The sequence below is a fragment of the Salvelinus fontinalis genome, chromosome 36 (genome assembly GCF_029448725.1).
Source record: "Salvelinus fontinalis isolate EN_2023a chromosome 36, ASM2944872v1, whole genome shotgun sequence".
NCBI lineage: Eukaryota > Metazoa > Chordata > Actinopteri > Salmoniformes > Salmonidae > Salvelinus > Salvelinus fontinalis.
In genome coordinates this window covers 6,182,299-6,199,161 of record NC_074700.1, presented here as the reverse complement: position 1 = coordinate 6,199,161, position 16,863 = coordinate 6,182,299, and the positions used below count along the sequence as shown (strand labels likewise).

At 44.5% G+C, this 16,863-nt stretch overlaps 2 protein-coding genes and 1 pseudogene across 4 annotated transcripts in view; all 3 read left to right on the top strand.

The window, feature by feature from the left end:
• LOC129835085 (metastasis-associated protein MTA2-like) overlaps window positions 1–4,666 on the top strand; it is a 32,331-nt gene extending 27,665 nt beyond the window's left edge. For both annotated transcript variants that reach the window (XM_055900457.1, XM_055900458.1), the window contains 2 exons: window positions 1,360–1,508; window positions 2,314–4,666. In XM_055900457.1, the coding sequence (XP_055756432.1) occupies window positions 1,360–1,508; window positions 2,314–2,467 (303 nt within the window). In that variant the 3' untranslated portion in view covers window positions 2,468–4,666. The remainder of the gene's footprint in view (window positions 1–1,359; window positions 1,509–2,313) is intronic.
• A 1,540-nt stretch (window positions 4,667–6,206) lies between these two features.
• LOC129835083 (TAF6-like RNA polymerase II p300/CBP-associated factor-associated factor 65 kDa subunit 6L) lies at window positions 6,207–12,989 on the top strand. Of its 2 annotated transcripts, none has more exons than XM_055900456.1 (12): window positions 6,207–6,320; window positions 6,533–6,702; window positions 6,880–6,966; window positions 7,628–7,778; window positions 7,932–7,982; window positions 8,076–8,170; window positions 8,280–8,354; window positions 8,602–8,822; window positions 9,105–9,237; window positions 9,347–9,475; window positions 11,156–11,652; window positions 12,113–12,989. In XM_055900456.1, the coding sequence occupies exons 2-12, from the start codon at window positions 6,565–6,567 to the stop codon at window positions 12,447–12,449; spliced, it is 1,914 nt and encodes a 637-aa protein (XP_055756431.1). In that variant the 5' UTR covers window positions 6,207–6,320; window positions 6,533–6,564; the 3' UTR covers window positions 12,450–12,989. The 2 variants fall into 2 exon arrangements, with proteins under 2 accessions (XP_055756431.1, XP_055756430.1); XM_055900455.1 differs by having other exon boundaries at window positions 6,519–6,702.
• A 55-nt stretch (window positions 12,990–13,044) lies between these two features.
• Window positions 13,045–14,810, top strand: LOC129835405 (potassium channel subfamily K member 1-like; annotated as a pseudogene).
• Window positions 14,811–16,863: the final 2,053 nt, after the last annotated feature.

Sequence of the window (16,863 nt, the reverse complement as noted above, 5' to 3'; positions counted from 1 at the left end):
GAGCATCTGCTAAATTACTAAAAAATGAAACAAATGTTTTCAGTTGTCAGTGCATGCCATTTGCAGTTGAAATTTACAGCCAATACATTTTGTATACCACCCTGCATCCCTGCTGGCTTGTCTCGGAAGCTAAGCAGGGTTGATCATGATCGGTCACTGGATGGGAGACTAGATGCTGCTAGGAGGGCCAGCAGGAGGCACTCTTTCCTCTGGTCTTAAAAAAAGAATAGCCCAATGCCCCAGGGCAGGGATTAGGGACATTGCCCTGTGTAAGGTGCCGTCTTTCGAATGGGATGTTAAACGTGTGTCCTGACTCTGTGGTCACTAAAGATCCCATGGCACTTATCGTAAGGGTGTTAATCCCGGTGTCATGGCTAAATTCCCAATCTGCCCCTTGTACCATCACGGTCCCTTAATCTTTCCCAGCTTCCAATTGGCTCATTCATTCCCTCTCCTCTGTAACTATTCCCCATGTCATTGCTGTAAATGAGAATGTGTTCTCAGTCAACATAGCTGGTAAGTGGTTAAATAAACGGTTAAAAGAAAAATGGTATTGAATAACAGTGTAATGAAGCAAACATTGTCGTAATGAATAGCTAGCTTTTGCTTGTCATAACATACTCGCATTGCTAGGTTGCCATTAAGTGTTTGCATGACCTTTTGATTCTTGTAAACCCTGTAGTATATCTACTCAATACAAATGCTGACACCTAGTGGTGACATTACAAACGGCATGTTACTGCATTTCAAAGCTTATTTGTGAACAGTGCAGTTTCAGATTTACTTTGAGACAGTTTAATTCAGCCAGCCACCCTATGTGGTGGTTTAACACAAACACTTCTACATACTTATTTTCCACTGCCGTAGATAGGCATATCTTCAAGTGGTAGCTAAAAAGGTAAACTAAAATACTTTTGTATTTACTGTCGTATGTATAGAGGATAAAGTTGGTTTTGATGGATATTCTGTAAACCACAATGTTCTTAAATAATATACATTTTAAATATTTTGTTAAGAAATCATAATGTAGAGTGTCTGTTTATCCTTTGGAGCACAATTTGTGCACAACACATTTGGGGTAAAAAATGTTTTTATTCCATCTCTAAAAAGAAATACTTTATATCGGCAGATGTATCGTTAATCGGTGACTTTAGCTTCCATAAAATTGGTATCGGACCCAAAAATTGCATATCGGTCTAGTTCTACCACTGACCATCTGTCCATCTCCCTCCTCCACCTCTGAGCAAAGCAGCATCACCACAGCTTGGGCCAAGTGGCTACACACACACTTGCATGCGGCACACACAAACTCTCACTGGCGCGCACATTTCTCTTCCCTCACCGCTCTTCTCTCATTAGTCACAGGCAGTAGGGCTGCCGTTCCCCACCAATGGCAGGCCGTTCACATCGGGCATGAGGACCACCTCACAGTCGGTGATCAAGCGTCAGAAAGTGAACCAGGGAGACGCACCCAACCCCGTGGTGTTTGTTGCCACGAAAGACACCAGGTACTGTCCTTTTGTAAAGAGTACTTTCTGTATTGAGTAGCAAACAACAATGGAGGAGACTAATTTAGATTCTGTCCTTTTTTTTGTGTTGAGAAATATACAGCGTTGTACCCTGTGTGTACAAAATATTAGTAACACTGCTCTTTCCATGACAGACTGACCAGGTGAATCCAGGTGAAAGCTATGATCCCTTATGGACGTCACTTGTTAAATCGACTTCAATCAGTGTAGATGAGGGGGAGGATTTTGAGACATGGATTGTATGTGTGCGCCATTCAGAGGGTGAAATGGTTAAGACAAAATACCTTTGAGCGGGGTAGTAGGTGCCAGGCGCACCGGTTTGAGTGTGTCGAAATGCCACACTGCTGAGTTAACACTCAAACGTTTCCCATTTGTATCAAGAATGGTCCACCACTCAAAAGACATCCAGCCAACATGACACAACTGTGGGAAGCATTGGAGCCAGCATCCCTGTGGAACACTTTCGACACCTTGTAAAGTCCATGCCCCGATGAATTGAGGCTGTTATGAAGGCAAAAGGGCTGCAACTCAATATTAGGAAGGTGTTCCTAATGTTCTATGCATTTGTTGTATATGGAATACTTGACATAAAGGGATCAATCAGGTCTCTATGGCAGTACACTCAATGGGATAATTTTATTTTAACCAAAAGGTTAGTTTGAAGACGAGAAGGATTCACTTCTTTGCACCTGTGCACTTTGACATTAGACTCCTAGGTGTGCAAATGTGGATCTTTTCAGTCCTATAGCTAATTCACTGTGTTGTGTGTTTCTCTCCTCTCAAGGGCTCTGAGAAAACACCTGACTCAGTCTGAGATGCGGCGTGCAGCTAGAAAACCTCACCTCCCTGTCAGGGTCAAGCTGCCCCTAGGTCCCCGGACCCTGGTTCTCCCCACCCTGCCATCCAGCACCAGCGAGCCCATCGTCCTGGAGGACTAAGGGGGGGCGGGGGATTGAGACCCACTGCGACACGGGGGCGCACCACCACTGCTAGTGCAGCAGCGCACGCCATACCAGTCCAGTAGTCGTTTTCTGTTGTCATATTTTTTTTTGTTCTGTTTCCTCCCAAAAGCTGACGTGCTGCTCACCACACACACACACTTTAGTGACACCCACATGCATACTTTGCATTGACTTCACACATACACATGCCAACATTACTTCTCTACACACACTTACACCCACGTACACGCGCTAGGCTTTGGGCTTTGTAGTATTTTATTCCGTCTCTTGCTTAATTATTTTGCTCCCCTTTTTTTTAATGGCAAATATTTTTACCTGTGTAATTTAAACTCTGAAATATTTCTCATCCTGAAATAATGGTGTTAAAACACTTATTTTTTCCGCCAGGTCTTATTTGTGTAAATATTTGCAGCTTTTTGAGGGGGCGACACCAATTTGGTTGGGGACATGGTTGTGGGAGGGCCATAGAAAGAAATTGAAATACTAGAAGGGACATAGTCCCTCACCATGGAAATTTGACTGAATGTCCATTCTAGTTATTTTATTTCTATTGGGAAGGCTAAATGGGACAGGAGTTTTTAGCATGTTTCTTTGATTATTTTTCCGGGAAAGTCTATTTAGATGGTTTCATTAACATGTTCCTTCATAGGTCTGGGAGGTTGAGGTAAAGTACTTTGTATGACTCATCATTCAAGCATACTTGTCAAATAATCATATTCTACTTTTTGACACTCATTCTGTTAGACTTTAATTTGCACTATCACCCTGCCCCCTTTCCACACACCCAAATAAGAACTGATCCCCCCCCTCTACAAGCCTATCCGAAGTTACGTTTGATGGTTTGATAGTGAGGGAAAAAATGCTGTTGACCCCTAGTAGTTTGAGCTCTGTTTTTCTTGTTTGTCATCACAATCAATTTGAGTCCTGTCTTGTCTCCTGTCACTTGATTGTCATACTTGTTACAGCCAAGTTTTACCCATCCGGAGAGCGAGACTTTCTGGATCCGTCTCTGTAAAGCCTTTGGGGTGCTTGTTGGTTTTGACCTGCGAGAACGACCTCTCGCGTACAATGGTCTTGCATCATCAATACAATGGTAGGAGAGAGTAATGGTTTAGGAAAAGGTGTAATGTAGGTTAACAGGGTAGAAGACATTCATTTCATGTAGGTTTGGAAGATATTCAAAAGTGTGTTCTGGATGTGGATCTGATGGGTTACTGTGGTTTGAGACATACGGAATAGATGCTGTTGTCTTTAAGGCCCTTATTGTGAGAAATATGGGTTATTTTTAGTGAAGGAGACAGAATTTAAGCCATAAACATTCAAGGTGTGTAAAACTCCATTCTAAGATGGCCCCTGTGCATGTTGCCACCTGTACGTATAAAAGATGCATTCAGATCCCCCACCCATAGACAAAGTCACAGCATTTATGACAATGGACTGTTTGGCTCTTGCTTTTGAACAGAAATGGCAAATTATGTTACGAGCTGGTTGTCAGAATGTCATTACTAAAGCAGCAATATGTATTGACTTGGGTACAGAAGTCATGTTTTTAATGATCTGATGAGAGAGGAATCTCCAGTGATGTCTTTACTTGTGGATTGATTTGGTTTGAATCTTTATTTTACCTTTTTGTGTTTTATGATGAAAGGGTGCGTTAGATTAAATCGATGCTTAATTGGATATTATAATTCCTCATGCTCCCTCAGGCATTGGGAACTGACAGCCAGTACTGGGGTAGAAATGAAGGATTTATATGCAAGTTTGGTCCCAATGTGGGCTTTTGTAATGTTTCTAAAACAAATTTTAAGTGTTAAAATGCTTAGTGAAAATACTAATCTGAAGAAAAAAACTTGGCCTATTGATAACGTCAGTTTTTTTTATATAAAACCTTTTAAAAAAGCTTGTAATTACTTCATATTTTGAAGAAGGTTAAAATACTGTACATGTGAACATTGCTCTCTGTCATTGAGTGGGTTTGGGATGGGAGACTGGGATGGTTGGCCATCAAAGCAGTTGGGGGGGATGGAGAGGGAGTTAGAATTTTGTATGTTGGAGAGATAATTATGCTACAATTACATTTTTTCTCAAGTGTTTTTTATTCCAATGTGTCTGTATCCTTTTAATGTATCTTGATAAGAAAATAAATAAAGTTTTTTTTTTCTTTGTGGTCATATACACATTTCTCTTTCATGCGAGTACTTTTTCTGGGTGTGTATGAAATGCATTGTCCCCTAGTTGTCAGTGACAAAAGGAATTGCATTTTAATAATTTGTGTTTACATCTCACAGTAAATGTGTTCCTATAAATACTGTAACCCAAGCTAGATGAGTCCACCGAACATGAAATTAGTATTTTATTAATTTCAAACAAGGGCATTATCAATCATGGTCACACAAAGGGTTATAGTTTCCTCCAACAGACAGCATTTAACAAATAGCTAGGTTGACCAACTGTGGTGTAAATTGCCAGAAAATATGTTTGTTCTCAATGGGCTTGCCGTTAGTAGTCAGGGAAGTAATTGGCAAACGTTTATTGCGATTGTGTGCTGCCACTCTGTCTAATTTGATAAGGGGCGGTTTCATCCGGCGCTAAAACTACAACGTTGTCGCAGAGCTGCAACGCAATTGGCTGGTTGCTAATGAAAACTAGCTACATTTTATCTGGTTGGTTGGATTCCAACGCCCCACTGACGTTTAGAGTTTGCTGCACAGTATAGTGATTTCCTATGAGCTTGGAAGCCATATGTGTACTATGTATTTTATTTGAGGGAGGTGAATCAGTTATCAATGTTGGATTCATGAATGTCATGTCTAATTTAAGTTTTTCACTTAAATGTATTGTGATGCTTCTGTCTCAAAGTAAGCTTTTTTTTTAAATGCATGTTCTGTCACTGAACTAGCCGGAACTTCTCACTGCTAAATGAACTCTTGCTTCTTTTTTTTTGCGTAGGTTCTCTACCTATTTGGGTTTATTTGGCCATCAGGCTTTACTTTAGATTTGTTGCATAAACCATGTTTTCCAATGGCAACTTTTCTATCAATGTACTTGACCCTTTTGGGATGCAACCCTCAGTCTGTGTGGATTCGAATGCACTCCTTTTACTAAAGACATCTTTAAGGATCTACTTGCAGTAACGTTTATTTTCCTCTGAAACGTGGCGTTCAACCAAGTCTCTCTGGATAAGCACATCTAAATGAAAATGTAGTGTACATGTATAATTGCACAGGCTCACGCATCTATCAAGACTAGTATAGGACTTACAATGACTATTTTGGCAATTCAAACACTCTTTATGGTTGATCTGATGAGACGCAATTGCGGCGCCCCGGGGTTCGCAGATGCCAAATTGAGTTCATTATTGCTGTGCGCCTCTATTTTTGTAAAGATGTGGATGGCTCTGTATTGATAGGATAATACAGGACCTCCTGTCAACCAAACGCACTCACTTCTTGATAAATTCCTTCACAACAGCGCTGCTCAGCGGCGCGTAAGAAGTGTCAATGCCCTGACTTCTGCAGAGTCCATATCGCCCTTAATACTGCACAGCCAAAGCAGGCCTGGCCCGGCGTCGTTAGGGTTTGGCCGGGTTACTACAGTCCAGTTGGTGGCGGTAATACCTTAAAATTGGCTGCCAACCGCCATAAACAAATAATCCACAGAAGAAGAATAAGTAGCGGTTGTGGGAGTGACGCACATTTGAGTGATAGGGAATTGGACCAATCTTTGGAAGGCTGGCTTTCCGGAAAATGTCAGCGCACCCGAGTGAGGTTCCTGTGCGCGGTTTAGAGTGATAACCTTGCAAATTCATACTGTCCAGTTGCACCAGTTGGTAAGTGATTGAGTCGCATTGAGCTACAGTCTGTTGGCATTGTTTTCGTGTAAAGTTTTAATCGTTGCCTGCACGAATCAGTTAATATTGAAGGGTGCACGCATCAAAATAAACTGGCTAGCTAATGCTAACAAATCATATTCGTTAGCTAGTAAGCTAACTATACCAGCAAGTTACACATGTGTGGTTATTTTGCAGGTCTCTCTCCGCAGAGCTGCGGGTCTACCGGAACGCTGCCGTGAGCATGGAGGAGAGGCGCTTCGCTGAAGTCCCCAGAGAGTCTGTCAAGCTCATGGCTGAGAGTGCGGGAGTGGAACTCAGCGACGATGTGGCTGCATTGTTGGCTGAAGATGTCTGCTACCGGCTTAGGGAAGCCACACAGGTAAACAATAAAACCGGTGCCAAATCGATGTTGATTGTTCTATGTCGTGAGGGCCAGGAGTTTTCCCTCACCATTTGTTCTGACCAGGACGAACTCTGGGCCCCATTCATAGGTAAAGTATGTAAAGGTGGCTATTTGTAGATATTTGTTTGTCTGATGTGACTTTGACCAACACAGAGCAGCTCTCAGTTCATGAGACATGCCAAGAGGAGGAAGCTGACAGTAGAGGACTTCAACAGAGCACTGCGCTGGAGCAATGTGGAGGTGAGAGAATGCCTACTGTTTTATTGAATGTATACATGCAATGAGTGTACTAAACATTAGGAACACCTTCATACTATTGAGTCGCACCCCCTTTTGCTCTCAGAACAGTCTCAATTCGTCAGGGCATTGACTCGACAAGGTGTCGAAGGCGTTCCACAGGGATGCTGGCCCATGTTGACTCCAATGCTTCCCACAGTTGTGTCAAGTTGGCTGGATGTCCGTGGACCATTCTTGAGACACACAGGAAACTGTTGATAGTGGAAAAGCCCAGCATTGTTGCAGTTCTTGACACATTCAAACCGGGTGCGCCTGGTACCTACTACCAAAGGCACTTCAATCTTGTTTTGCCCACCCTCTGAATGGCACACAAACACAGTCCATGTCTCAGTTGTCTCAAGGCTTAAAAAACATTATTTAACCTGTCTCCTCCCCTTAATCGACACTGATTGAAGTCGATTTAACAAGTGACGTCAATAAGGGGTCATAGTGTTCAGCTAGTCAGCCTGTCATTGAAAGAACAGGTTTTCCTAATGTTTTTACACTCAGTGTATACATTGTGTGAGCCTGTTTTCAACTGGATCCCGCTTGCCGGGTGACGTCAGTCTTTATTATTGTTACTCTTAACTGAACTCCTATCTGTACTGTCTACTCTTTTTGCCAGGCCATAGCTGGCTACGGTGCGCAAGATGCCCTACCTTTCCGACCGATCAAGGAGGGCGAGCTCTTCTTTGTGGACGACCGTGATATCAACCTGGTTGAACTTGCCCTGGCCACCAACATACCCAAGGGCTGTGCAGAGACCATGGTGCGAGGTATGACCGCCGATATGCTTGTTATAGAAATGCGTCTCACTGACTTACTACATACTAACGCGCCACCTGCAAATCAATAGTCAAATCGATACTCATTCTACTTGTAAGAGATTTAGTAGAATTTATGGTGACTATGATTTGTTCTCCTACTAGTGAACGTGTCTTATCTGGATGGGAAAGGCAACCTGGAGCCTCAAGGTACAGGTAAGGGCTCAGAGTACATTTTGAACATTGGGTGATATTTGCTCCCATGGCTTTTTCAGAGTGGTTGATCCCTCCTTTTACTCTCCTTCACAGTTCCCAGTGCTGTACAAACTCTCTCGGAGGATCTGCTCAAGTACTACCAGCAGATCACCCGGGCCATACTGGGAGAGGACCCACACCTTATGAAGGTAGAGTTTTGTCCTGGCATCGACATGTGACAGAACTCATTTGATTGGAGAAACTGTTGAAATCGCTCAAACATTTTAATCCATGGTGGATGAACTATTTCTTCATCAGGTGGCTTTGCTGGATCTCCAGTCCAACTCCAAGATTGCTGCCCTCCTGCCATATTTTGTATATGTCATCAGTGGGGTATGTTATACTTATTTGAAACACAAAATCTAATGTCATAGATGCATTCAAATCTCTAGTCGTTTAGTGCCTACAGGGCACTCAGTTTTTCCTGACCAGGAGAAACTCTGGAAGACCCTAATCATACAGTAGCCTGTAACTCGGCCCTGGATTTGATCCTCGTCAGGAAAAAGTCCTGACCTTATCCTTACTAAATGTAGCTAGTACTGTACTTCAAATGTACCCCTCTCTCCACTCTGCCCACCAGGTGAAGTCTGTGAGCCACGACCTGGAGCAGCTGAACCGTCTGCTGCACATGGTGAAGAGTCTGGTGCAGAACCCCTACCTGTACCTTGGCTCCTACGTGCGCAGCCTGGTGTCCAGCGTCATGTACTGCATCCTGGAGCCGCTGGCCGCCTCCATCAACCCCCTCAACGACCACTGGACCTTAAGGGACTACGCAGCACTGCTGCTCAGCCACATCTTCTGGTATGACCGACCACCCATAAAGATGCACTATATATACAGTACAGATGTGTACAGTAGAATGACTAGACTGTGGACAAAGCCCCTCAGACCATGGCAGTTTGACTGATACACTTATAGGTTCATGAGAAGAAAAAGAAAGGCCTGCACACTGTAATGCTCCTAATACCACCTTTTAAATAATGTTTTGGTCAAAAGTGGACCATCTTAGTCTCTGTGACACTGTCAACAACAGAATCACGACCATCTTGACGTAATTCTCTCCAAAACGTGTGTCTTTGTCAGGACCCATGGAGACCTGGTCAGTGGTCTGTACCATCAGATTCTGCTGTCTCTGCAGAAGGTTCTGTCAGACCCGGTCCGCCCGCTGTGTTCTCACTATGGAGCTGTCGTGGGGCTACACGCACTCGGATGGAAGGTAACCACGTTTCCTCTATCCTGATCGTCTTTGAGTGCGAGTATGTTTTCTTTCAATTCTGTTGGTTCATTTTAGGATCTTCGCTGATCACTGTCTGTGTCTTTTGTAGGCTGTTGAGCGGGTGTTATATCCACACCTGCCAGCCTACTGGGCTAACCTGCAAGCTGTCCTGGATGATTACTCAGTCTCCAACGCCCAGGTGAAAGCAGACGGACACAAGGTCTACGGAGCCATCCTGGTAAGTGCAGCAGACCAGTCACTGAGTCTGAAATGTGGTACGTTTTCTGTGACGCGTACTAGAGAACGACCGTCAATCGGCCAGGCCGACATATCGGGCCGATATTTGCCTTTTCTAGTCTTTCGGCCCTTCTCTATTGGCTTTGTCGACAATCCCTCAACATAGTAAAGCTGCTGCTATGCCAGCCGCCCCTAACTGCCTGAGCCAGGAGCACTGCCCAATGCCGAGGAATGTCTATCTGGGAAAATCAGCAGCAGCACGATAGCTCATTCTCCAACAGAAAGGTGCAGTATTGGTGAATTGACACTGACTTCTGTTGCAAATTATTAGTTTATTTACTTATAAAGCTCATGTCGACGTGTCTGGACATGCAAGCAAGCTAAGCAGATAGCAAAAATGACTATAACCAACCCTTTAATTTGTGGTGTTAGCTAGGTAGCTATATTAGCCACTATGACACTTGACGTTGTCATTTAGCAGCTGCTACTTACAGTAGTGACTGCATACATTTTCCATACTAGTCCCATGTGGGAATTGAACCCACAACCCTGGCATTGCAAGCGCCGGGCTCTACCTACTGAGCTACATGGGACTGCTATGCTGGCTAGATGTACATGGTACTAAGATATCAGATAGGAGATAATAGCCATTTTGAACGTGCACCTCTTTTCGGTAGCGAGCCCTCTGACTTACGTTGTAACGTTAGCTATTTACCGGTGTGCTGATCTGACCAGCAGCTATCGTATCTGTAAATTGACAGTTGATAGTCGGGTTAGATTGTTATCACAATGGGGAAAGAAGGAAGTGTCTTTAAAATGCCTAAATGAAGGTTGTCAATAGGTTTAGCTACCTAAGAATCTTCCTACATGTTTATGGAACAAGAAAGCTTTAGATCCTCGCCCGTGTGTGCGTTCTTCTCAAACTATGGTTTCTGGTTTCGTAAGCCACCCCGTGATCACAAATCATGACATTACGTTGGGCCCGTTTGCATTGAAAATATGTTATTTTATATTCTCAAACTAACAGCTGTGCCTATGTCCTTAATAACAGACATGACACTCTTGAGTGATGCTTTTAGTCAAATGTTGTTGATCAGTAGGCTAATATGAGTCCCAAATGGAAGGTTAACAGATTGTTTGTCATCTGTAGCACCGTACACTCCACCGATCAGCCAAAACAAGCTCAATAACTCAATGCATGCACACGCTCCTATTGAATATGCGTTCACCTGTATTGTGAGTAGGCCTATGCCGTCTCCATTAACCCAGTTTATCAAGAGATTTACCATTCAAATAAAATTATTGAAATTGTTATGTAATTAGATTGGTAAAAATAAAGTCAAATGTATTGTTTGATTTAAAATACATACACGGCTGTCTCTGGGAAATTTTGTCATTAAAATGTTATAATGTAATGATCTTGAATATCGGCCTAAAATACTGTCCACGTTGACCCCCAAAATCGGCACCGGCCCTAAAAGAATCCGTATCTGCAGTTCTCTAATGCAATCAAAGCTTTCCAAAGTAAATCAAGAGATTCCCAATAATGTATTGTTACGAATTGCATTTATGTTGCACTTTTCACCCGATCTCAAAGGGCTTTACATTTTTTATGTTGGTAACACACCCAATCAACCTCCAGTGCGCCCACTAAGTACCAATCCCCCCCTCTGTCCTGCAGGTGGCGGTGGAGCGCCTGCTGAAGATGAAAGCCCTGTCTCTATCCCAGCCAGCGGAGGGGAGCAGCAGCGCCCAGCCGGGCTCTGGGGGCGTGATGGGTTTCAGGATGAGTTCCCCCGGGCTCAGCCCCCCTCCAGAGCCCCTCTCCGAGGCCGCCCTGGGCATCGCCAGCCACCTGCAGGGACCTGGGGGGGCTGGCACCCCCTGGGATGACTGGACCCCCGTCCCCCTACCCGCCATGTACTGTGAGCTCTACTCCTTCTTCGGCGACAGCCTGGCGGTACGCTTCAGCACGGGCCCCAGCTTGGGAGGTTGCCCCCCGTCAGCCCCCTCCCAGCCCCCTGATACGAGGAAGGAGCCCCCTGGTCCCGCTGCCAACCCAGACACCACGCGCAAGATGCCCCAGCTCACTGCTAACCTCAACATCAGCCCTCGGCAAGACGGGAGTCCTCGTACTGAGCCCGCCCCACCCAGTCTAGCTGCCACTGCTCCAGGAAGGTAATGTAGCATCTGTATAACTAGTTATATTATATGTGGGGGTCAAAGGCACAGCTCCCTCATAAATTACAAAATATCCTTTATTTATTTAGATTGCATACAACAGTACAATTTACAATGCACTTATGTGCAAATAAATTCTGATTTCTATCTCATCTTACACATTGTCCACATTGCTTAGTATTCAAAAAATGGCAATGTTAAGAAGTGATAATGAGTGATGTGATCAGAGCGGGTGTCTCGCAGACCATAAGACAGCCTGTTTAAATCACACCATAGAGAAACGGGAGAAAAAAGACAATCAGACAGCTGGTCCAGACAGAAAGCTGGTGTCTAACACTCCACACACATTTAGAACAAATAAAGAAGTGCTTATGTTTTTCTGAAGAATATATACAGGTAACTACCAAAATAAAGGAAACGCTAACATGTTCCTTTTACCTCTATTTCCTTCTCTCAGGTCCCTGGCTCGCTCTTCCTCCTCATCTTCCATCCAGCGCAGAAACTCCTCCTCCCGGCCAGGACAGCGCTCAGCGGGTCCATCCCGCGATGTGTTCACCAAGGCCCGTTTCCCCCCTCCTCAGACCGGACCCCCCACATTCTCCTTCCTCATCGGGGGACGTCAGATGGGCCGGCGCTGCCAGGGGCGCCGCTTCCAGACCAGCTTCAGCTCTCCCACACCCCTGTCCACCGTACCGCCCCGTGCCTACGCCCACAAGCTGCCTGTCATCGGGAGGGTTGGCAAACCGGTGCATCGCTGGACCTGCTCCCACTACTCCCTGCACCTGCCCCTCTGAGAGAACAGTGAGACTATGGTTGGGGGTCAGGGGTCAAGGCCTTGGAACAGGCTGAGGCTACCTCACTGCTCAGTAGTGCAGGTGGAGTTCCCTATATCCTCCCTCCCTATTCAGCCTATGACATAAGAGGTAGACTAGGACTAGAGGATAGGCACATTAGGTGGGAGGGACCCTACTGGAGTCGCATAAGAGACACTGACTCATGTACACATCGTTCTAGAGCTCCGATTTTCCATCCTGAACATCACTGACGTCATGATTTGACCTCATTTGTTCTTGAGTTCCCAGTTGTCTTGAATGCACCATAAGGACACTACTAGTTTGATAACTTCAGACTAACTTGCCTGCAGGAGCTGGCCTGGGGTGTGTTGAATAGTGGAATCCATGGATATGGAAGGAGTATTCACACCGAGCTGAGAGCTTGACACCTCTTAAAACACGGACAATGTATTTTCTACCATGTACCTGAGTCATTTTACCATCCTGTACATGTATATGGACGATAGCCAATATCCTAAAATAAATATTCTTACAATATTACATATTTTCCACTTTCATTCATTATTTACAGTGAAATTCAAACTTGATATGTTTTCGACAGCTTTTTCCTGTTTAATTTGAGTTAATTCATTTCCGGAATTGACGTTCTATTGAGTTATCTCAATGAGTGGAATGGTGTTTGAATTGTGTTTTTAAATATTTAAAACTAGTGGCTCACCTGCGTCTGAGTGTTTGGTTACCTACACTAGCGATACACAGCCAGGTCAGTCCGACAAACAACCATGGTCTGTTGGGTCGACTCGTTCCAGAGGTTCTGTCGGAAGCATGCCTTCTGGCTCCTGCTCCTCAGCTACATCCTCTTCACACTCTTTGGGGGTCTGGTGCTCATGGCTATTGAGCAGCCCCAGGAAAACAGGCTCAGAGCACAGGTCCTTGAACTCCGAGAGCACTTTCTGAGGGACAACTACTGCGTACCGGAGAGCAGGCTGGATACAATTATTGGGAAAGCGTCATTTTCTGCTAATCGGAACATTGCTGTCTTAGATGCACACAGAGATGATTGGAGCTGGGATTTTAGCTCGTCCATGTTCTTTGTGATCAATGTTTTGACTGTCCGTGGTAAGAAGAACAAATAAATAGAGCTTGTTGATTCCACAGTTAGATTGAAATGATGTAAATTTTATGATTTATTGTAGGTCCGAATAATCACAGATTGAACCTCTTGAATAGTTCTCTCATGTGCAATGTAGTTTGTTAGTGAGGGTAGGCTAGGCTACATCCTGTTGCCGCAGGCCAAAGTCAGGTGCAAAAACTAAAAGATGGCTTTAGGGCCTATGTAGATGTGTGCACAAGTCTCACAACTACCCTAGTAAAACATGCTTTAGGTTATTGTTTAGGTTACTTGTTCAGAATCCCTGTTTTGCTCAAATCCACTTTTTATGCCAACTTTTTTTTTCCCAGGTTATGGTAACTCCAGTCTCCTATCTGATGACGGCAAACTTTTCTGCATCTTCTACTGCCTGCTTGGAATCCCCCTCACCCTTTTTGTCCTCTCCTGCCTGTCTGACCTCATGCTGCCCATCCTTACCCACGGCCCTGTGCGCCACCTCCAGACCTACTGGGGCCTGCCCTATGGCCGAGCAGTGCTGCTCCATGCCAGCCTCTTCTCTCTGGTCCTGGTCATACTCCTGTTCTTGCTGCCCGCTACCAGCCTCTGCTACCTGGAGCCGGAGTGGAGCTTCCTGGACGCCCTGTTCTTCTGCGTGGTCACCCTCAGCACCATCGGCCAGGGGGACTACCTACTGGGGAAAATGCGCAACAAGGCGACCAAGGAGTGCATGGAATTCCTCACCTCCTGTGAGAGTAGCCATAGCAGAGTTGTGGTCAATTCAATTTAGCCTTTTTTTTTTTTTTGCAGTCGATTTCAGAATTGGCAGTAATCAAGATGAAAATGGAATTTACGCTAATCCTGCCTTGTCCTCCACACAGGCTTCTGCTTCCCCTCTTGTCCTCACAGCTTTGTGATAATCGGATGTATCCGTCTCATACGTCTGCCGTTTTATTTTTTCTCCACAGGTTATTTAATGGCTGGCATCGTGGCGATTATGACGTTCCAGGAGACTGCCACGGAGGTGCCACAGGTCCAAGCAGTGCTCCGGCTGTTCTGTGGACCCCAGGACAGAGAAGTGAAGGGAACAGACCGGGATAAGATGGTACTCAGTGCAGAGGACTCTGGACCCAGAGGAGCTCCAGTACACCCTCCCCGGCTCAATCTCCCCCTGTCCTCTGGAACCGCCTGCACCCCTGTCTCCTGACCAGCCGACTCCCTAAGAGCCTGACCCCAAACCTATTCTAAGGTAGCCAGAACACTATTCCTAACTCCCACCATTAGCATTCAAAGACATTGAAATAGATGGATGAGTGATTTGACTATGTTGCTAAAATTCTTTGTCTTGGAGACTAATATATTAATGTATTTATTTGTTTGAATAAGAACTGTTAAAGTTATTTGAATTTGACATCTCTAGTCTACATGTTAGCTGCTTAAAGGGATACCTTGGGATTTTGGCAATTTATCTACTTCCTTCGAGTCCGATGAACTCGTGGATACCACTTTTTTTTATGTCTGCGTGCAGTTTGAAGAAAGTTGCTAGCTAGCACAATTGCTAGTTACTAGTGCTAGCGCAATGACTAGAAGTCTATATATATACCCATAGACTTCCTGCTAGCAGATACCCATATACTTCCAGTCATTGCACTAATGCGAGTTAGCATTGGCTTGCGAAACGACTTCTAACTTCCTCCATACTGGAGATAAACATGGTCTCCACGAGTTCATCTGACTCTGGGGAAGTAGATATAGGGCTAATTGCCAAAATCTGGAAGTATCCCTTTGAGGTCATTGTTGATTTGTAAATAAAATCATATATTCATATTGCGTGAATGGTATTGATTTAGACTTCCAATAATAATGTGAAACAGGTGATGAGGTAATATTTTTGGGATGATTGTAAACCCCTGATGGAAGGGTTGAGTTTGTGTATTCTGGTTATTTGAATTGTACAATACAGTTCAGTGACAATAGATTCCCTGTGTGTTTTGCGAAGATGAAAAGTGATTGTAGTATCTGAGAAGCCAGACAGTCTTAAGTACTAATAACAGACATCTGCATGGCCAGTTGTTCTGTCTATGTCATATAGACCCATTTAGTTGAGGTATTATGAGAAACAAAGCGTTCCCATTTCTCCCACTCCATACCATGACTTAAAATGAAAATAATTTTATGACGTATTCCAAAAACAATTGTTCGTATCGAAGTCCTACACTTTCCTATTAGAAGTGGTAGTCAACTAAATGACTTGCAACACAGTCAGTCCCTGATGAATGTAATGGCTTAAGACTGTCATGATCATGAATGAACTAAACAGGTGAGGTCATTTTTTTTCCTGTCTGTCGTTTTCACCCACTTTTATACTGGGCATGTTTTTTTGGGTTGCACCTTTCACTGAATAAAATCGTAAATGTACCATATCTTGTGAGTGGAGCTCTCTGATGATCCTTTGCCATTGACAGCAGCCCAGTTAGTGTCAGTCTTGCCCTGCTTTGACTCTCTATGAAAGAGAGGGGGCCCATGGGACATGATTCAGAGCCTGTGCCTAGTACTGGCAGCCCTGGCACCCTACCAGGCAGCCTCTCAGGCATCCTCTATAAACATATCCACGGTAGTGCTTATTGGGTCATTTAGAGGACCTTGAACTGGATGTGGGTATGACTTGAGGTGGAGGGTGCTGTCTTCCTGGTTGTTGTTGTACCCCAAATAATCCTATATCCAATTTCACTGTTGCTAAGTTTTGTAGCAACTGGCCATGTTTGAGAGCATCAATTCTACTTAGTAGCTGATCACCGACTGAGCAGACTGACTGATCTACAAATCATAATTAGTAGTTATTTAGGGATGGGAGGTGATTGGTAGATCAGCCAGTCAGACTGATCAGAGTTGATGCTCTCGAACACAGCTGCCCTCTTTCATGGATTAACTGTCCCGTCATGTGCCGCCCTTTGCTGCCTGAGTCACAGGTTTGCAATCCCAGTTGTCCCCATTTAGGTTGAGAGACGGACAGGCTGATGCTGGTATGCACTGGTCAGAAGAACAACGGCGGAGGGATCAGAGGTAACATGACCCCCCCCCCCCCCCCCCCAACGCATGCCCCTGATTGGGTCGCTCTTATGTATGAGGACCCCCAGGACCCGGTGGACAATCTGTCACTTCCTCTGACACACAGTTGAAGTCGGGAAGTTTGCATACACGTTAGTCAAATACATTTACACTCAGCTTTTCTCAATTCCTGACATTTAATCCTAGCAAATATTCCCTGTTTTAGGTCAGATAGGATCACCACTTTATTTTAAGAAT